This window comes from Sebastes umbrosus, chromosome 3, assembly GCF_015220745.1.
Source record: "Sebastes umbrosus isolate fSebUmb1 chromosome 3, fSebUmb1.pri, whole genome shotgun sequence".
In the NCBI taxonomy this organism is placed as follows: Eukaryota; Metazoa; Chordata; class Actinopteri; order Perciformes; family Sebastidae; genus Sebastes; species Sebastes umbrosus.
In genome coordinates, this window is record NC_051271.1 from 10,688,774 (window position 1) to 10,708,409 (window position 19,636).

Consider the following 19,636-nt stretch of genomic DNA (forward strand, 5'->3'; position numbering starts at 1 on the left):
AGCTTTACCACTTAAAACTGAGGGCTGGCAAAGATGTTGTTATTTCTTAAAATCTGCCTCAAAAAAGCCTCAAAATGCAGAAAAATGGCATCTTGGAAAGCCAGAACTGGACAAGTCCATGAATTTGAGCTCACACACATTATCCAGATTTGCTGCAGCAAAACCACACCATTAGAAACCAAGGACAAATTGAAAATTAACAAGGTATTATTGAACTTGGACAGGAATGTCGGCAAATAGGATATCCCGTTTCAAGAAACAACAGCGATGTAGGGACTTTCCGCTTTAAAAAAAAAAAAAAATAGCTACCAGAGACAGATGATAAAAGCACAATAAATTCCTCTGGGAGAGAAAGGATGGTTGTGTTAGACCAACACATTAAGTTCCTGGAGGGTAATTACAGTGTAACCAACGCTGTTAGCTGGGAGAGGCAGACATGAGGTCATTATGGGGCTGTCAATGGAGAGGGACGAAGAGGAGAGAGCCAGAGCAATTTAGCAATTGTGAATATTTTACGACACATAATTATGGTCTGGTTGGGGAAAAAATGGACCGGAGTGGTACTGGTTGAGTGCATGCATGTATGTGTGTGTTTGAGGCTGCTTTCCGCACGCTGCCCAACATCATGTGTGTCTGATTATTACACCGCAATCATTTCTGGCCTCTCTCTCTCCCTCAATCCCTCCTCCATCCATCCATCTCTCTCGTTCCCTCGTTAAGGGTTCAGCACCGAACAAAGCACACAGTCATGCAGAGAGAATGTGGGGCTCAACAGAGTGGTTCCAACTCACACCACAATTACATACAGCTTCTCCCTCACTGTCTCTTCCACCCTCCTTTATCCTCGCTTTTCTCCCTAAAACATCCTCGCTCTGTTTTTCTACTCTTTGCATAATGTGTTCTTGTCCTCCTCTATATACGCGTCTCTGTCACACACGATTTATCTCTCTCTTGTGGTAGCCAATTAGAGCCTTATGTCTGCTTCTTCACCCAGAGGCCGTCGGTCTACACTGATTTCTTTGGCGAGGAAAGGAAAACATTTTTGCCCCTTTAATAGCTCTCTGCGGAGCTCATTGTAATGCGCGCACTATTTGCTGCACAGCCACCATGTTGGGAAATATTTCTACTGATGTGTGTTTTTTTTCTTATTTAGTGCCACAGTTAAGCAAACCAAGTTCAGGCACATTGTTATCTCCAAGCACATGGCTTTTTTATGTCCCAAATTAACTGTGCTTCAAGATGAAGGAAACTAATCAAAAAGCGTCTTTTTTTGTCGAGAACACTTGCTCCCTGTATCTCTTGGTGAGTCTGCTCTCTGACGCTGACTCTTTATTTCTATCTCTGTTGCTCCTCTTTCTCCACCAGAGCGTAGAAATAAGGGCTTGATAACCATCTGGCTGTAAGCAAACTCTCTTTGAGCTTGCAATTTCAATTTCCCTCTTGTATTTGTATAGATAACGGCAAGACAGTGGAGAGAGGAAAAAATGTGCTTTATCTTGTATCGTTCCATGAAGACGAATCAAAACGCGGCTTAACTGTGGAGGCTACGTGAGGCGCAATCTACGGCGCTCGCCATTGAAATGGGAACTGAGCTTAAAAAACATGACGAGTCGACGATAAATATGTGCGCGACTGCATCAGAACCAGATGAATTTCCCAAGTTAAAAGATTTTCAGGGACAGATAATCAGCATTCCTACCTCGTACTCTTGAGAGAACTTGAGATTGTCGTTTGCCTTGAGGCGCTCAGTGTGATCTGCCAGCTCAGAGATGGGGACGGGCGGGTGACTTGCCATGCCTGCCGAGCACAGAGATAGAAAAAAGAGGCCATTTGGATACATTTATGAGTAAAGTTTTTGGAGGAAAATGTTAAGAGAAAGGATTCTCAGAGGTGGTGTTGTTTAGTGTTCTGTCCAGAGTCAGCGGAGGAAGCAAATGGAGGTGTGTTTTTTTTTTTTGTTAAGTGACCATTTTCTCTCCAGGCAGACAGAAAGAACAATGTGCGTGTTCTGAAAGTTACTGAGGCACAATAATATGTCCTCAGAGTATATGCACACTGCTGGTGAAGACAAAAAAAGATTATGACACAGGTGGTTAAAAATTTAGTATGAAAAAAAAAAAATGTTTTTTTTAGAAGAAGTATTCCAGAGGCATTTTGATGAAATGTTGTCAATTCAAGCAGCTTCATCCTATATATGGGATGGAAGGTTAGTTAGCATGAAAATGGGAAAGAGAAAGAAAGAAAATGATGGAAAGAAAACATTGACAGCAGAAAGAAGAGAAGATCTATGGCGGACTAAGACCAACTAACTTGACAAACGGCGATAACCGCGGTACACTGATACACGGTAGGCTGAAAAGGGAAACAACATCACGGTTAATCTTATCAATGCATTTAATATTTCAAGAATCACACATCAAACTACACATGGTGTTTGTGCCTATGTGTGTATATAAGCGTGTCTAGTTTTACCTGGAGTCTGGAAGTTGATTCTGCGTAGCTCCACGGGATCAGTGGGATGGTGGGACGACATGGCTTTGCTGCAGGGGAAGCTGCCCTTCCTGCCTTCAGCCTCGGCCCTTTTCCTGGAATAACAGATCAACACGCAGCGTTTACATGAATCTTATGAATTGAAACCTTTTACTGCACGAAAAAAAAGCTGAATCTGGTAAAAATGTGAGATTTGTAATCGTATGCATAACCTCAATTTTGGGGGGGATTTGTGTTTCAATAACTGGATCAGAGCAATGTGAATGTTAAATTTCCAGGAAAAGCTGCATAAAATTGCTCTTTGGACATTTACAGGGAAAGCTGTAATTCTCAGGAAATTTCTGTTTTGAATTTTACCAGAGCTTTGGTTTGACTGCTGGTTTAGTGTTGCAGCTTTTATATGTTAATGATTCTCCGGGACGGAGGTGGATGTCTGCCTTTTTTCACAGACTCCCAGCAGTTATAAGTGACATCTGTTCTCGCATTTTCTTTGCTTTTACGCTATCTTTTAGTTAAAATCATTGACATGAACAAACACGTGCAGTGACGTTGTCATTGTCCCCCATTCTGCATGCTTTTATATCTTTATCCAGTGCACTGGAGGTTACTAAACAATCATCAAAGACACATCACAGTAATCCTGACTCTCCTGGGATCTATTATCTAAAGCATTATTTGCAAAAGCTTTTCAAGGGAAATACCCCTGTAGGACAGAGTAAATGGTAATAGGTAGTGTTTGTTTACCTGTCAGGTTTGCTTGATCCAGACAGGGAGAAGAGAGCAGATAAAAGGACAGACAAGGATGAATAACATTAGTGTCCAGTCAAAAAAACACCAGGGACTAAAGCATCGTTCTACCCGTCTTATTAAAACGAATCACTTTCTCATTACAATGTTAGATAAGTTAAATAGCACCTCCTATAGACAGAGATAAACAGCAAATGTAAAGCTAAATGACAAAAACTCTTCGTCTGATTTCTCACAATGCTGCATACACATTATCTCCCAGCAGCAAACCCTCTTACTGTGACATCTACTATATAATAACATACTGGAAATATGTTGCAAAGTGCAACTCAGCCACAAGTGAGACATTAATGGCTTTGGATCACCACAGTTTACACTCCAGGGTTTATGAACTTTAGATTATTACCATCGAGGTTCAAATTTTTTTGCAACGCCACATCAGTCACAGCAATTATTGCATTTGCATTAGTGCATTAACAAAGCTCTAGCAAGCAGAACAGATGATTATCATGAATAATGCTAATGAGTGATAATATTATCTTCCCCCTATCTGTTATGCTAGCCAACTTTGCTCCCCGTTTATAGATTTTAAGAACAGATTACAGAAAAAACACACTATTCAATTTCTGCGAGAACTTGTGAGCTCAACTCAGATGTGATTAGTAAACAAACAGATTGGGAAGTTGATTGTGTCGCCTGCAGCAGCACAGCATAGCAATAAATATACCTTAATGTTAGTCCTGTATGTTGCATAAATAATGGAAATGCATAATGAACCAGCTGGGATTTTGTTCAGTCTCGGCTTGGTTCTGAGGTTTTGCATTTAGTTTGAGGTCTAGGTCCAGACTACTTAACCCCTAATACAGAGGTTTTCAAACTGATAGGGGGTTTGGGAGAGTTGAAAGAGGGCCGCAAGGGGGAGAGGCGTCACGTGAGGAAAAGATACTGCGTGAGGTGAGATGCAATTAAGGTACTTCAAATCATTTGCACCAGATTGCCACAATGTGTGTCAAAATTTACACTCCTTCTCGGAGTCATTACTCAGTCAAATCTGATCACACAGACATAATACAGATAAAGATATAATTAACTCTGATTCCAACATGAATAAATCCATAAATCCGCTTGGAAATCATGGAAACAAGACTGTCCTTAAAAACTCCAGAGCTTGAGGATACGTTTTTAAGTTTCCTTCAGCACCAAAGTGATAGTTGTCTGTACATCCGTGGGTACATTGCAAACAGGAAATGCTTAGGCCAATAGCAATTCGGCATACAACAATAAATATAGGATAACAAATCCAGGACTCAAGTAGCCCACGGCAAGCTAACCTAACTAACTCCAGCATTATACTTCCTGTTTACATATTCCAAAGCATTAATATAAACATGATTAAGACAAAGAATAATAATAAGGAGTGACAAAAATAAATGAATATTAACTGTTTGCATGTAGCCCTCTCAATACTTTTGGACATTAGAGTAGACTGGGGGTGTTGGGGTAGTTGTCTCAGTTTTGTCTGATTGGGGGCCCACAGTGTCGGACTTTAAAAACCTCTGTCTAAAGCAATAGTCCAGATAAGTAAAGTAAGGGATTATACATTTTGCGTAGCTGTCTGAGAGATAACTTACATTATTTCTTGTTTATGACCTTGCTCTGTCAAAGGCGATTTGAGAACTGCTGCTTGAGATAGAGCAGCCCAACTACAGGCAAGGAATGTATTAAAAATATACATGGAATATACTATACTGCCCAAAAATATTCTGATTGAATACAACACACAGAGCAGCAACAAGCCAGATTGGAAATGAAAATAAGTAATTCCCCGGAGAGTATCTGTTGTCCTTCTGTGAAGACGTACTGTAAGCTGCCTTTCTAATTATTTTTCTCGTATCCACCAAAACTCTTAATCTTTCACCCTGTCTCTCTCTCTCTCCCTTGCTCCTTCTCTCACCAATTCCAATACTGTATTAAACCATTTGCAAATTTTCCCACAGTGGGACTAATAAAGGATTATCGTATTTTATCTTATTTGTATCCATCATGCTGTCCTTACCTCTTGAAGAGGAGAATGGCGATGACGATGCAGACGATGAAGATGACAGCCAGCACAGGCCCCACCACCCACAACAGACCCTCTTCCTCGTCAACGATTGGCTGAGGATCCACATCCGATGAGGTCACGGGATCGGAATAAGGGCTAGTGGCGTACATAGTCTGGAGCAAGACATGGTTTTATACGTTTAGACGAGCCGGCATTGAGACGGTTGAACTGTGTGGGTGTGTTTGTGTTTTCACTCACGTTCTCAGAGAGGTCCAGCAGCGCAAGCACAAAGAAAACATACTCCTGTCCGTTCTGCAGTGGACGGTTACGGAAGTCACCATAGTTTCGGCCATCACCGAGCGTGAACTCCAGGGGGAGGGTCTTAAAGTGAGCCGTGACATAGGCCCTCGGATCTGATTGGCCTGCTTGTCTTCGGATGCGTAGCGCACGACTGACGCTAGTCCTGTTGATCTCTTTCAGGAGCTAAAAGGATAGACAAGGATAAACAGAGGAGAGGGAAGGGGATATAGATAATTAGAAATGGAAATAAGGGAATAACAAACAACAATTGGTAATAACTTTCATCTAATATATGCCAAGATCACACAGTGCAACATCAAAGGCAATCAGTCTACGGCATTATGCACTGTAATTCAACAATTTAATTTCTCTGATACATTCAAAGCAATGCAGTCATCTTTCTGCAATTGTAATATTATTTTCCTAAAAAATATATATAATTTGCTCAATATTTGGGGATTGTATTCCTGAGTTTTTATAACAAAGAAACACCTGGAAATGAAGGACAATTTTGGCAATTTTACCTCACACAAAAACCCTCATCAGGGAAGGAACAATGGGCTGTATAGAGTATTATCACCTAAGCACAAATGTCTTCATCACCAACTGAATTGCTACCACATTTATCCATTGAGACAGTGGGCACCATAAAAACTCTATTGAAACTAATCTCGCACACATAAATGTGCTTTCAGAATAGCGTAATGAGGTGATGAAGTCTTTAGAAAAAGGCGGGAAGTGGAATTAGATGGGAAATGTTATGTGAAAGTATTGTTTGGATTGAACAGGGAATGGATGGGCCAGGTCGTCTACCTTCGCATAATACGACACAAATAGTCTGCCAGTACACTCAGCACTATTCTTTGTTTATGTGACTTGAAATTCAAAATACTTTATTCGTCCCTAAAGGGGCAATTTGAGGCGAGGAAGTTTGCAAACAAAAGTACACAGACAATTAATTTCCACAAATGAAAATCAATCTAAGAATGTTTTTTACAAGAGTTGAAATACAACAGGATTAATGGTAGTGTCCAGTCCATAGCTGGCAAACACACAAAGGCACTTATGTCAACAATGGAAAAGTCTCAATCACCCCGTTCATCATCATAATTGCACCACAACTTTAGTATTACCTTATAACAAGCTCTTTATTATGACCATTATTTATCTATTTGATAGAATAACCTCCTCTCTGCTGCATGTCTCACCTCATCCAGGTTCATCTGGTCGGGCTCCTCCCACGGATTCTGAAACTTTCCTCCTCTCTGCTTCTTCAGCGGCACCACCACCACGTAGTAACCCCTGAAACACAGCATGCACTGGGTTCATGCTCAAGGAAATACAACACAAACCAGGCATTTTTTTCCCTCAACATTTCAGTCGCTGGAGAAACATCAGTGCTCTGACATTTAAAGGAATAGTTCACGGGGGGAAACAGCTAGCCTGACTCTGTTATGTTTAATTATTGAGTTTAAAGGGATAGTTCAAGTGTATTGAAGCGGGGTTGTATGAGGTATTTATTCATAGTCAATGTATTACTTACAGTAGATGACGGTCGGCACGCCCCCAGTTTGGAGAAACAGACAGGAGTACAGGCACGGGAGCAAAGCAATGTACTGCTGTGGATGGGGCCAGCAGCAAAACCTATTTTAGCCACCTAAAAGAAAGGCTTGACTAAAAAAGTCAAAGAATATTTTCCGACGGGGGAACTGAACTGAAACTTATCTATACTTCTTTTGTCAATTGGGTCTGCTGGCTTTGAAGGGAGCATAGATAAGTTTCACTTTCAGTTCAGTTCCCTATCAGAAAGGGCAGTCTGACGGCGAGATGAAGCGGTGAAAATATTGTAAATATAGCGTTCACTTAAAACAGATTTTGTTTTATTTAGGTGAGCCTTTCTTTTAGGCTGGTGGCTAAAATACGTTTTGCCAGCAGCAAAACGTATTTTAGCCACCTCGTCCACAGCAGTACGATGCTTTGCTCCCGTGTTGGTACTCCTGTCTGTTTCTCCAAACTGGGAGCGTGCCAACCAATCATCTACTGTAGGTAATACACTGACTATGGATAAGTACCTCATACATCCCCACTGCAAAACACTAGAACTATCCCTTTAAGAGGTGCTTGTATGTGTATTTTGTGACCTTCGGAAAGAGCCAGGCTAGTGGTGGTAGCTTCATATTTATCATACACCACTGTAGTTTTCTATTTTTTATTTATTTTTTTCTTCAATTCTTATTTTAGTTTTAGATACCTCTTATTATTCATTTATTTTACTTCTATATTTATCTGAACTTTTGCTGTCCAAACTCCCCCTCTGGGGATCAATAAAGGTTTATCTGATTTTATCTTATCTTCATATTTACCGTACTCGCATGCGAGTGGTATTGATCTTGTCATCTAAAACTCTCAGCAGGAGAGCGAGTAAGGTTATTTCCTAAAATGTCAAATCATTCCGTGTTCTGCTTTAAGGAACTGTGGAGCATTGTATCATTAATACAGTATATTGCTGTAGCAGCTGTGACACCGCACTCTAAATCTAAACAGCGTGGTTGTTTTTGGAACAGAGGGCCCCGTCTGAAGCCACGTGTGAGACAAAAACAATAATACCACTGGAGTGGGGGAATTTTTCAGAAGTAGTCAGACTATAAGCACCCGCCAAGCGATGAGGGCACAGACATCAAAAAACATCCATGTGTCTTCAATAGATGACTCACTAGTACGGTACGTACGCTACTATGCCGAGTGACACAGTAGAAAGTAGCTTATTTATGTCAAATGTGAGAAAGTGAGAATTTGTTAAAGCTGAAATAGCAAACAAGATAAAATAATGTGTGCTTCTATCAGTTTGTGTTCCTATCTTGGATCAAGGCACCTAAAATGAGAAAGACTCTTGTAGACACTGAAAGAGCAAAATGCTGTTTGGGACTCAAAAGGATCCCCAAAACACCTTATGATGTGACGGGCACAAACTACAGGGGAATGGCTGTGAGAAAATGTGTAGCAGTGTAGTGATTCAGGTTTAAGGCTGAAGGACCGCTTCCTCTTGGTATCTATATTTGTTCTTGGTTATAAAAAAAGGCAGATGAGATTATCAGCTTTGTGCTTTCATTTGGCCTGTTGTGGGAGTTCTCAGACTTGCTTTGCTGCCAACTCGGAGAGAAATCCCTCCTGATGGACCAATAAATGAAAAGCAGCAGCAGGAGGAAGACGTGGAATTGGAGCAAATTCTACACAGGTTACTATTAAAGATACTCCCATCCAGTCATTACATTAAACCAAATTCTTCCCTCGTATTCATCATCCCTACCTGACTTTGGCTGTGGTCTGCACAGTCGGTAGCTGCACAGTCACCATGCCGTCTGCGTTGGTCTTTCCCACCACCGTGGGTTTGGTTTTTAGGATGTCTGGGGCGGTGGTGGCGGTGACGCGGTGCTGCAGACCGCCGGCGCTGTTGGCACGGTTGGTGAGCAGAAAGGAGTACTGGGTGTCTGGTTCCAAGCCAGTGATCAGCTTCTGAGTCTGCTTCCCATCCACTTCCACAGACTGGCCCTTTCCATACAGGATCTGGACACGGGATGGGTCACAGAGTTAGAGAGTTAAATGAATACAACAGGATAAAACATACATTGCAGCACATGTTACAAGTTCTGAAATAGTGCCCAATTAGTCTATTTACCTGAACAGAAAGAGCCAGGCCTGTATTTCACAGAGGGCTATTATTTTTTATATGTTTTTAATTGCAGCAGTTTTATTTGTATATTTTATGATACCTTAGTGCAGAGTCTCCATGTTTTTGCCCGTTCTCTTGCAAACTAAACACCTCTATCTATTTTACATTAAAAGCCTTCCCGCAGTTCAAGGGGCATTATGTGCCTGCAAGACTTTATCAATCATTAAACAGGAAGTGTTGAGGTTCATTAACAGAAACCTAGAACATAGAAAAATAGGCAATAAATGCTCGAAGATAATACAATAAATTAAGCTGAATTTACAGAGAGAGTCATTGTAGAACAGAACCTATTTTTTCCCCCATCCGTTATTTGCACCCTGTCTTTATTTGTTTGGACACCATTTGAGACTTGGCCTATTTGAATTCTATTTAACCATTTAAACATGATGAAATTCAAATCTACTTACGGTGAACGGCTGGGCGGGGTTCTTGTCTCGGATCTCCCAGGAAAGCAGAACAGAGTTCTTCATGGCAGCCTTTACTCTGAAGTTGGTGGCAAAAACTAAGATACAAAAAAAATAAATAATAAAACAAATAAACATATAGAGATATTATGATTCCAGTCTCCTTCAATCTCTCTACTGAACCAAATATAATGGCCTCCTTACCTGTGTATCATTCTCTAGTACCAGTCTCAAGCTAGCTATCTGCTCTGATCAACGCACAGTGAGTGTGACTGGACACGGATACTCGCCCAAGACCCAAGACTCTTACCTTGCTTTGGGAAAAGGACGTTGGGTCTAAGACTACAGTGACAAGACAACGAAAAAGGACACTTAGGATGTTGTCACCAGGTGTTGTGTGTGTGTGTGTGCAAGAGGGACTTAGTGTGTGCACAAATGTACTGTTAGGAAGCATGTGTTGCATCCTGAGCAATGAAGATGGGTTGTTAGAAAAGTGAATCCTACCTTGGTCTAGCCGCTGCGTCCTAAACTGGACACCGGGGCTGAACGGCCCGGGGCCGACAGCTGTGAACGCGCACAACCTCACTTCATACACAGTATCGGCACTCAGACCCTCCAACAAAACACTCGACCCCGGAGCGGGCACCACAACTTCTGAGGCGTTCCCTCGACTGTTTATATCCTTGTACAGAACCGAGTACTTCGTAATTCTCCCATTTTGCTCAATTAGCGGGACTGATTTCCATTCCAGCCGGAGGGAGGTGGCAGACGCCTCCTCTGAGATAATATTTTCTGGGTATCCGCTTGGGGCGTCTTCTGGAGTTGTTACCTCCTTTACAGCCTCCTCTCCGTAGCCCATTTTGTTACGGGAAGAGAGTCTGAACACGTAGTTAGCTCCCTTGTGGATGTCCTGGGCGGTGTAGCGGTTCTCCTTGGTGGGGAACTCCACCACTATGAAGGGAAGGACGTCGATGCGGCCGAAGGTGAGGCGGTACCCGAGGAGCGGGGTGGGCGGGTTGGGAGGTGGGTACCACTGAAGCAGAGCAGTACCTGAATCGGTGGCACTCACCGTCAGCTTGGGCTTCTCAGGCACTAGAAAAGAGGGAAATAAAGAGAACAGGAGAGGGAGAATGATGAAAGAGGGAGAATGATGAAAAGATAATTAGAGGGTAATTGCAAAGCACATTATTCATAACCTCAAGCAAAATATGATTAATATGGCACCAAATGACTGGCTTCTTTCTGGCATATCAAGGTGTGACAGAGTGAGACATAAACCAATTCAATGATTTAATAGCCTCTAATGATCATTAGTGATGCTTTAGTCTCAAAGATCATTACTATGTGTGTATGTGCGTGCTTTTGTGGCTTTATCTCTGTCTGTATGTTGAGCAGAGTCGGTGCAGACACACTTACATGGCAGGGCGCTACAGACAGTAACAGGCTTGCTGCGAGCACCATCGCCCTTGGCAGTGTAAGCCCCCACTGATACGGAGTAGGAAGTGTCTGCCTTCAGGTCTCCGAGAACCACCTCCTGCAGAACAACACAAAAGCATTGTCAGCTTCAAAAGGCAACTTATTCTGTGTGCCCTCAGGACAATGAGCAGCGTTTCTATTTAATAAAAAAGTCTGGGTCAAACTGGTCAAAAAGGTACAAGTCTGTTCTTTTAGTCTGACAGTGTACCTGACAGTTATTCAGCTCTTTTTCTACACCAACAATACTTTTCTCAGGCCAGGGAATACATTTTGAAGTTATTTTTCCTTCTTTTGGAAAAGAGTGGATATGGTTTGTGATCGTTTCAGCAAAACTTGAAACAACTATATCAAATCATCCCAACAGAGGTCAAAATGCGACTCACAAAATGTCATTTAACTACACAGACACTCAAAACTCATTTAGATTGGTCTCCATCTAAACACTAAACACAATATTTTCTTCATTTCTTGGCCCGCGGAAAGCATAAATAAACGTAGTCTTTTGGCGATTCCCCACCAGTGACTCATATCATCAGTTATCTATGTGTTTTTCCAGGGTCCTTTATTAAAAATCCTGGAGAACACACACTGCAGAAATGAAAAAGGGACTACCCGCTGGGTGTTAAGCCCTCACTCCAGTCATAGGAGATTTTAAAAAACGACAATCTCATAAATATGACTCATCTACTCTCTGTGCTTTGTTGTTATCACTATTAAATAATAGGCTTAAAGAAGGGTTTACTCACATATTCAGCAGAGTCATCATTTTCCCACTGAACGACGGAACGGTATCCAGAAAAGAGAAAAAGGAGAGAAAAACATCATTGTTAATATTTGGGATGTGATCCAAAAAAAACTCCCACTCGAGTCTTTAACTGCTATAGAAGTATTAGTTTGAAATTATCAGCAGTAATTGGCAGTAATAAATAGCTCCATTATCTATCCCGGACAGAAATCCAATAATGCTCAAAAGGAAAAGAATTAAGACTGAAATGCGCTTATTTGCTTTCTTGCCAAGAGTTAGTTGAGAAGATACAGTAGATACTACTCTCATGTGTGTGTGTTAAATATGAAGCAAAAAGACTGTAAAAACAGTTTGATCAAACAAACAAGATAAATGTGTTAATTAGTGAGCTGGTAGGGAAACCGTTTATCCTTATCCCTTTAATGTAAAGGAAAGCGAACCATCTGCTGGTTGAAGCTTCATATTTAACGGGCAGATATGACAGTGGTATTGATGTTCTCATCTAACTCTCTGCAAGGCGGCAAATGAGCATATTTCCTAAAATGTCAAAATGTTGATATGGAAGCTGTGACAGATTGCTGCATTGTGTGATGTGCAGTACAGACAAAGAATAAGAAAAAAAAAATCTGGCAAAATATTTATCTAATCTACAATAATACCTAGATAGCCGCATGCTGGCTCTCTCATCTATAAAATATATCCAGGTAAACCCATGCGTTGAGGGAGCTCATCATTTCTGCACGGCTTTAATGAAACTATAAACTTAATATGATCATCTACAATAAATATTACTGTATTATAGAAATGAAGCTCATGTAAAACATGGGTTTTGTTAGGCAATCATAAAACAGTTCATTTGATAATATACGTTGGTTTTACCTGAGAGTCCTCTATGAGGATGTCCTTGATGAACGGCTGACCCTGAGGTTCTCCGTAGTTCATCCTCACATAGTGGACTTGGTAGCCTCGGACCTGACCGTGCTGCCGTTCGGGCGCTGGTGCTCGCCATTTCACCCTAACGGCCGAGGCGTTCACAGTCTCCGCCTCCACCCCTCGCGGAGGACCACTTGGAACTAAAAATGCATTTTGGGATAGAGGTCAAGGGTCACAGATGATGGGCACTCAAACCTCTCAAGTAAAGGCCTTCACTTTTTCTAATCAAAAATATATTGGTTTCAGGGGTGGATTAAAAAAAAAATACCCACAAGGTGAAAAAATGTAAAAATACAACCATCCAAAAAGTCTAAAACTGCTCTGATGTCTGGGAAAAAAGTCAAAATAGTAAAAAATGAGAGTGCTTGAGGAAAAACATGGAGGAAAAAAGCAGTGGAGGATAAGAAGCAAATGTAGAGAAAGATAAGAATGGCAGATAGAAAAGGATTTGTTGCCATGGGCAGATAAACAGTGGCAGGCAGTCAAAGAGAAAATACTGTTATCAAGAAAAACCTCTCTCGAGCTGCCAAGAACTACACTTACATATAATATATATATTTTTTTATCTTTATATATTATATATATACAGCGAAAGAAAAAAAAACTGGAATGTCTCCAAACTGTAAAAATGGAGGCATTGGGAGTATGAGATATTAAGCATTAATATAAAAAATATTGCTGAAAATATTACAAAAGTACTCAAGACACAATAAAATACACTGATTAAAGTTAGCCTAAAGATATTTAAATAATTGGAGAGGAGCTGGAAGGGCAGACGCTCAGTGAGAAAAGCCAAGGTGTGGAAAGGCCAAGGTACAGCTACAGCCAAAGGGTTCAATTTGGTATTGTTAGTGGAGAATATAGTGAGAAATCCCAAACCATCCCTTTTGTCAAAAAACAGGGGATTTTATAAGAAAGGGGAAAAGTGCGGAAAAAAGATGCTGGTACAAAAAGAGGATAAAAAAACAGCTGCTGGAGTAAAAAAAAAGGGTTGCTGTTGACAAGAGAAAGCAGTGGTGAGGGAGTAGCAGGAGGAGATTTCCGGATGTTGCAGGTTTCTGGCGGTTATGAAGGAATAAAGGAGAGGTTTTCAAAACTGGAGGGTCTGACTGGTTCTTAAATGCATCATCCACTTAGATTGCAGCTCAAGGATAGACACAATGCCTTTACTGGCCAGTGGAAGAAACTTGCTGTTAGTGTAGGGTGCTTTGAGCTCATTAGTGCTATGTTAGTGAGGTTGCCATTGTTAGTGGGGCGGACCATCCTAAGACAGGCAGGGGGGTTTGTTTGGGAACATACCATCTTCCTCGGTGCGGATAAGCAGCTGTAAGCTCTCTGGTCCGTCCCCAGCTTCCGTCTGCGCCCGTATCGTTATGCCATACTCAGTCCATTTCTCTAGGTTTTCCAGCAGGTACGGAGAACTTTCCGGAGCAATTCCATCAATTTGTTTAGACACTTTGGTGCCCTCGGTGGTGGAGTACTGGATGAGGTATCCCGTTATGACGCCGTTCTGAAACTCCAGAGGAGGTGGAGCCCAACTTACCAGGACGCTGGTAGAACTGGGACTGGTGCACGTGATGTCCTGGGGAGGCGCTGAAGGAACTGATCGGCCAGTTTTGAGGAAGCACAGTCGTGGGGGTTGTTTGGGTAAATGTTATTTGGTCGTGTGTGCATGTTGTTATTGGTGGGTGGAGAGGTGAGGAAGTGAAGTTTGCCGTGAAGGAATGGGGATGAATTTGAGCGGACGAGAGACAGAGAACAAAAGACAAAGAAACATAAAATGAAAACAAAACACTGGAGAACAGAAAAGCTCTTACGAAAAAATGACCCTGTGACTAGAAAAGCAAGATGGCTGAACAGAGATACTGAATGATGGGTGTCAACTTCTGTTTGGTAGAAATGTTTGATTAATGACAACGAGTGGATGGCTTAAAAGAGATGCAACACAAAAACATTGACTAGAGCTTTTAACACACAAACATACCTGCCCATAACTTACTTGTCCTTACAGCCTACCCAAGCCTCTGTGATCCATGATGGAGCTCTCACCTCTAGCTAGCTTCTCTGGCTTCTTACCTTGTTTGTACTGATTCTCTTACAGACCTCAGATTGGTAGCCAACAAATTAAGTATTGTTACTTCTCCTGCCAATCCTCAATAAGCTGTCCGGTGCAATATTTGCTTGAATACCATATGTGCGGTTAAATTCTTGGGATTATTTATCTAATGATGTATTTGTTGAAATATCAAATCTGAGGTCAGTTAAGGTCTGGATTCACGACGGCTCTTTTGTGACAATGCAAAACAAAGTAACTGCCAAATGTCTTATCAAATACTGATGATGGTCAGATCTGGCATTTCATGTATTTGTGGTTCAGTTTTTGTGTCAGTTCTCATTTTTGCATTGACAAAATCAAAACATCTCTCTCTCAAACACACACACACACACACACTAGGGCTGGGCAATATATCAATATTATATTGAGAGACTAGATATCGTCCTCATAATATGGCATAAGTGCTGACTTTTCCTGGTTTTAAACGCTGCATCACAGTAAAGTGATGTATTATTCTGAACATACCAGACTGTTCTAGCTGTTCTATTATATGCCTTTACCCACTAAGCCATTATATCCACATTACTGATGATTATCAGAAATCTCATTGCGTATATATTTTGTTAAAGCACCTATAAAGACCCTACTATATCGATATCGAGGAATTTGGTCAAAAACTATCTTGATATTTGGTTTTCTCCATATCACCCAGCCCTAACACACACACACACACACGGCAGTGTTTGTGGTTGAACCTACGCGTCTGTGGTGTGTCGATGGACACTTCGTTGGTATACGCCCCAATTCCATGCTTGCTCTTGGCAGCCAACTGGAAGGTGTAGGTGGAGAAGGGCTTCAGGTTCTTCAACAGGTAGGAGGTGGTGGGCTCAAAGCTCACTTTCTTCTGAAAGGACACAAAGAGAACGGAGGAACAGTGGAATACGCAGGTTGTGAGAAAAACAAAAGGAAAAAGGTTGTAACTATTTCTACAGGGTGTTCCAAAAGAGCATCATTTATAGAGCTAACTTTTAATATTATGTTTGCCCACCCATCCATCTATTCATACATCCGTCCTTTACGCTCCTATCATCCATCCAACCATCCGGGATTTTATTAGTCTAGCAGAGCAAAACAATCCTCTCAGCTACCAATCCATCTCTCTCCCTCTTATCTCACCTCCTCTGTGTCGTCAGCTCGTCGGTAGACCAGTTCATATCCTGTAATCTGGTTGTCAGGGCCACCCTGGGGTGGAGCTACCCAGGACAACAGGATACTGGTTTCAGACTTGGCCTCACCCTTAAAGTCTGAAGGTTGGGATGGAACTACAGAGTTGAGGAGAAACAGGATTAGTCAAACCAAGTTGATATATTTTGTTTCTTTTATTCTTGCAGATGATAACGGCACACCAAGTCCTTATTTTTTGTACAAAATTGTGTTGTTACACACCGGCTCCAAAACTTTCGTTCGTTATTGAAGTTTTCGGAACAGGTTTGATTTTCTGTGTTGTTTTGCATCCGTCAAAAGATAAAAGAGGGATGTCCGTGCAAACGTCATCATCCTACATGGCATGATAAACGTTCACTTCGTCTCCCAGCACAAAGCACTTTACGATAAATAAATAAAAGAATAGAGAGGTACAGAATTTAAATAGATTGTGGCAGATGATTGCAGAACAGCTTGGAATCAGGGATGGTCGTAAAAAAAGGATACGATTAGACAGTAGTGATTGTGCTCTATGCAGCTCAACGATAGCTTTTCGCTAATATCATTTATTCATTAGCCCCATTTGGGACTAGTGTTATCAATTACACCCACGCAATTAATTCAGTTTTGTCTTGTATTGCATTGTATTGTTTAAGGTTTCTGTGCGTAACGTTTTTTTACACACATATAAAAAATATGGACTTGGTGTGCAAAGACTTTACGTGTAAACATGTTCAGTAAAGGATTGTGTATCTGTCTAATACAAGCAAAGCCTGACATCCTTCTCTTGCTTTCTGTCTCTTACCTCCAGTTTTGGCTATAATCTGCAGGTCCTGAGACAGGGGTCCGTCTCCTACAGAAGTGAAGGCCAGCACTCTGATGTAATACGTCTTGTTTGGCGTCAAACCCTGGATGGTGATGAAGTTGGCACTGCGCACCATCTGCTTCTCCCACTGCACAACGCACAACACAATGCATGAGTGGACACACAGATGCACACTTACGTATTAGACACATGCAGAGAACACGAGTTATCAGTCATCTGTGTTTGATAAACAGGTACGCACCTGGTTGACTGGCAGCGTGTTGTCTGAGGTGTAGTAGACTCTGTAGCCCACCACCTGTCCATTAGGCTCCTCTGGTTCATCCCAGTGGATGATTGCAGTTGTGGTGCTCAGCATACGACCTCTGACCTGCAGGGCAAATGGGAAGAACTTCAGCAACGATGCGCTGGAATAAAATTTAATATCGCTGTAGCAAATTTTGTTTATAAAAAAGTTGGGTTTGTTTTTTTTGAGAACAAAAGGCAATTGAAGAGTAGTGTTTGAAAATGACACACTAAAAACAGAAAATGTAATTTAACACACCGTCTAATAATAGGCAGCTAATCCCACTGTACTGTATAACAACCAAGCTGGAGGTGAAGTTATGAGAAACAATAATACTACTGTAGATTGAAATAACGCCAAAGCATTACAGTTAACTAGTTTTTCATTCAGGACCAAAATTGCATCTTTGAATATCACATTTTTACATCCAAATGTTTGATGCAGTATCGCAGTAAAAAAGGCATTTCATGAATTTTCTTCGTCCAATCAAACCCTGACCTGTCGAGGAGGCGAGGAGGGCGCCTGCTCTGCTGTGCGAGCCTCCACCACCTCGCTGGAGGGGCCCTGGCCAATTGTGTTAACGGCCGCCACCCGAAAGTCGTAGTGGGAGTACGGGCTGAGGCCGCCCACGCTGTAGCGCGTCGTGGCGATGCCATCAATCTCTTTATAGGGGTCCTCTGACCCTTTGGCACGGTGCTGGAAGGAGGAAGAGAGGTAGAGGGAAGAGAGAGGAAGAACATACAGATTTAAAGCCGCGTTATAGCAGCTCAACGTATAGCTCAATCTATCTATGAAATGTGAGATCTAATGTGGGTGAATGGAGTATTCAGTCATTCAGTGCAGCAGTTCGTATTTCATTCTTAACATTTCAATTCATTACTCCTTGTGGGCTGAGAGTACTCCAGACACCAGATTTCATTTGAGCAATTGGTGACTTTATTACCGTCAGGAGAGACAAGGAAGTCTTTTATCTTACAGCCCTACTTACTGATTTAGGTTGTTAATAACAGTTTATGTTCATATAAAAATCTACTACAGCTTTAGCCATTTTAAGTTCTGCGTCTTCTGCTGTAGCCCTTCTGTGTCTGTTACACACCTGTATGATGTAGTAGGAGACGGGCTCAGGGTTGCCAGAATCCCAGGTGAGTGTAATGCTTGTTGCAGTTCTCTCCGTCACCACAGGGGTACCAGGGGCCTTCGGCAGAGCTGAGAGAGAGAGAGAGAGAGAGAGGAGAGAGAGATTTTACAAACTATCCCTTTTACAATCTGTTATATTTAATCCAAATTAACCGCCCTGTATACTGGCAGAGTTTAATTAAATACAGACTTAGTGATCATTAATTAGTTACTGAAACAGCTCAGCAATGATCTGCCCAATGTGAATTGTAATTTAACACAAATAATCCAGTCTTTTCCTTCTTTTGCAACATATTCAGACATGAATAGGCTCATGTGGCAGAATTGGCTGCCGTCATAAAGCAAGACATACTTCTGTGTCGACTTTCCCCCCCCCGTTTTTCAATATTTTTACATACTGTAATAAACTTTTCCTTCTTTCCTCTTGTGATTCTAAATATTTCTCAGTAACTAGTTGATTTATTCAAAATACTGTTTATGTCACTACTTTGTTATGTACTCATAACATCTAGTCTTCCTCCTTTTGTAATGGAAATGTTCTTCTCATTCACAGAGAGAAGACAGAAGGTTACACTGTAGTTTTGTCCTCTTAAAAATATTCTGCTCTTATGAAAACCAAAATCTCACTGGAGGCAAGGTCGAACCATCAATTCATCTTTTGCTCAAATGCTCTCCTCTCCTCACCCATAAACCTCCTCATGTACACGCTGATGATAAACCCACCTTTCACAGTTATCTGTGCCACCGCCTCGATCACGCCAAGCGTCGACATGGCGACGCATGTGTAATTGTTGGACTGGCGCACGTCCGTCAGTTCCAGGACATTGCGGCCGATGGGCATGTCGTCCTCTGGCGTCAGGTCTTCTGCTCCCAGCATCCACTTCACGTACGGCATCGGGGAGCCCACGGCCACGCAGGTGATGTTGACGTTCCCCCCTGGCATGATCTCGCTGTCCGCTGGAGGGATGGAGAAGCGAGGGGGGACGCGACGCACTGGACCAGGCGGCAATGAAAGCAAGAAGGCAGGAGAAGAGAGGCGGTTAGAAATTCATGAGTGTGTTGCTCAGTAAAAGTGCAGAGCAGTGCATAACAATCAGTGTCTATACACCGTAGGAGGATTTTCTTTTTTGTTCCATGTGCTCTGAGATGAAGTTTTATGACATTCAAAGAAGACTGTGTGAGCATTCAGACAGTCTGGTACATCACCACTAGGGCGCATGTGATATCAAAATGTTTTATTCATGGTGTTTTTAGGTGTGCTC

General features: G+C 41.8%; 1 protein-coding gene across 35 annotated transcripts in view; it reads right to left on the minus strand.

The window, feature by feature from the left end:
• The window catches only part of ptprdb (protein tyrosine phosphatase receptor type Db), a 172,227-nt gene that overhangs the window by 22,361 nt on the left and 130,230 nt on the right, over positions 1-19,636 (minus strand). For 12 of the 35 annotated variants that reach the window (XM_037764651.1, XM_037764647.1, XM_037764650.1 and 9 more), the window contains 21 exons: positions 19,098-19,367; positions 18,334-18,443; positions 17,736-17,933; positions 17,196-17,321; positions 16,934-17,081; positions 16,102-16,247; positions 15,685-15,829; positions 14,169-14,471; positions 12,816-13,009; positions 11,938-11,964; positions 11,132-11,249; positions 10,220-10,807; positions 9,719-9,813; positions 8,889-9,145; positions 6,790-6,883; positions 5,540-5,764; positions 5,294-5,454; positions 3,235-3,246; positions 2,473-2,585; positions 2,311-2,352; positions 1,700-1,797 (listed from right to left, as the gene is read on the minus strand). In XM_037764651.1, coding sequence (XP_037620579.1) covers positions 1,700-1,797; positions 2,311-2,352; positions 2,473-2,585; positions 3,235-3,246; positions 5,294-5,454; positions 5,540-5,764; positions 6,790-6,883; positions 8,889-9,145; positions 9,719-9,813; positions 10,220-10,807; positions 11,132-11,249; positions 11,938-11,964; positions 12,816-13,009; positions 14,169-14,471; positions 15,685-15,829; positions 16,102-16,247; positions 16,934-17,081; positions 17,196-17,321; positions 17,736-17,933; positions 18,334-18,443; positions 19,098-19,367 — 3,470 coding nt within the window. The remainder of the gene's footprint in view (positions 1-1,699; positions 1,798-2,310; positions 2,353-2,472; positions 2,586-3,234; positions 3,247-5,293; positions 5,455-5,539; positions 5,765-6,789; positions 6,884-8,888; positions 9,146-9,718; positions 9,814-10,219; positions 10,808-11,131; positions 11,250-11,937; positions 11,965-12,815; positions 13,010-14,168; positions 14,472-15,684; positions 15,830-16,101; positions 16,248-16,933; positions 17,082-17,195; positions 17,322-17,735; positions 17,934-18,333; positions 18,444-19,097; positions 19,368-19,636) is intronic. The other 23 variants (XM_037764662.1, XM_037764678.1, XM_037764664.1 and 20 more) reach the window with 8 other exon arrangements.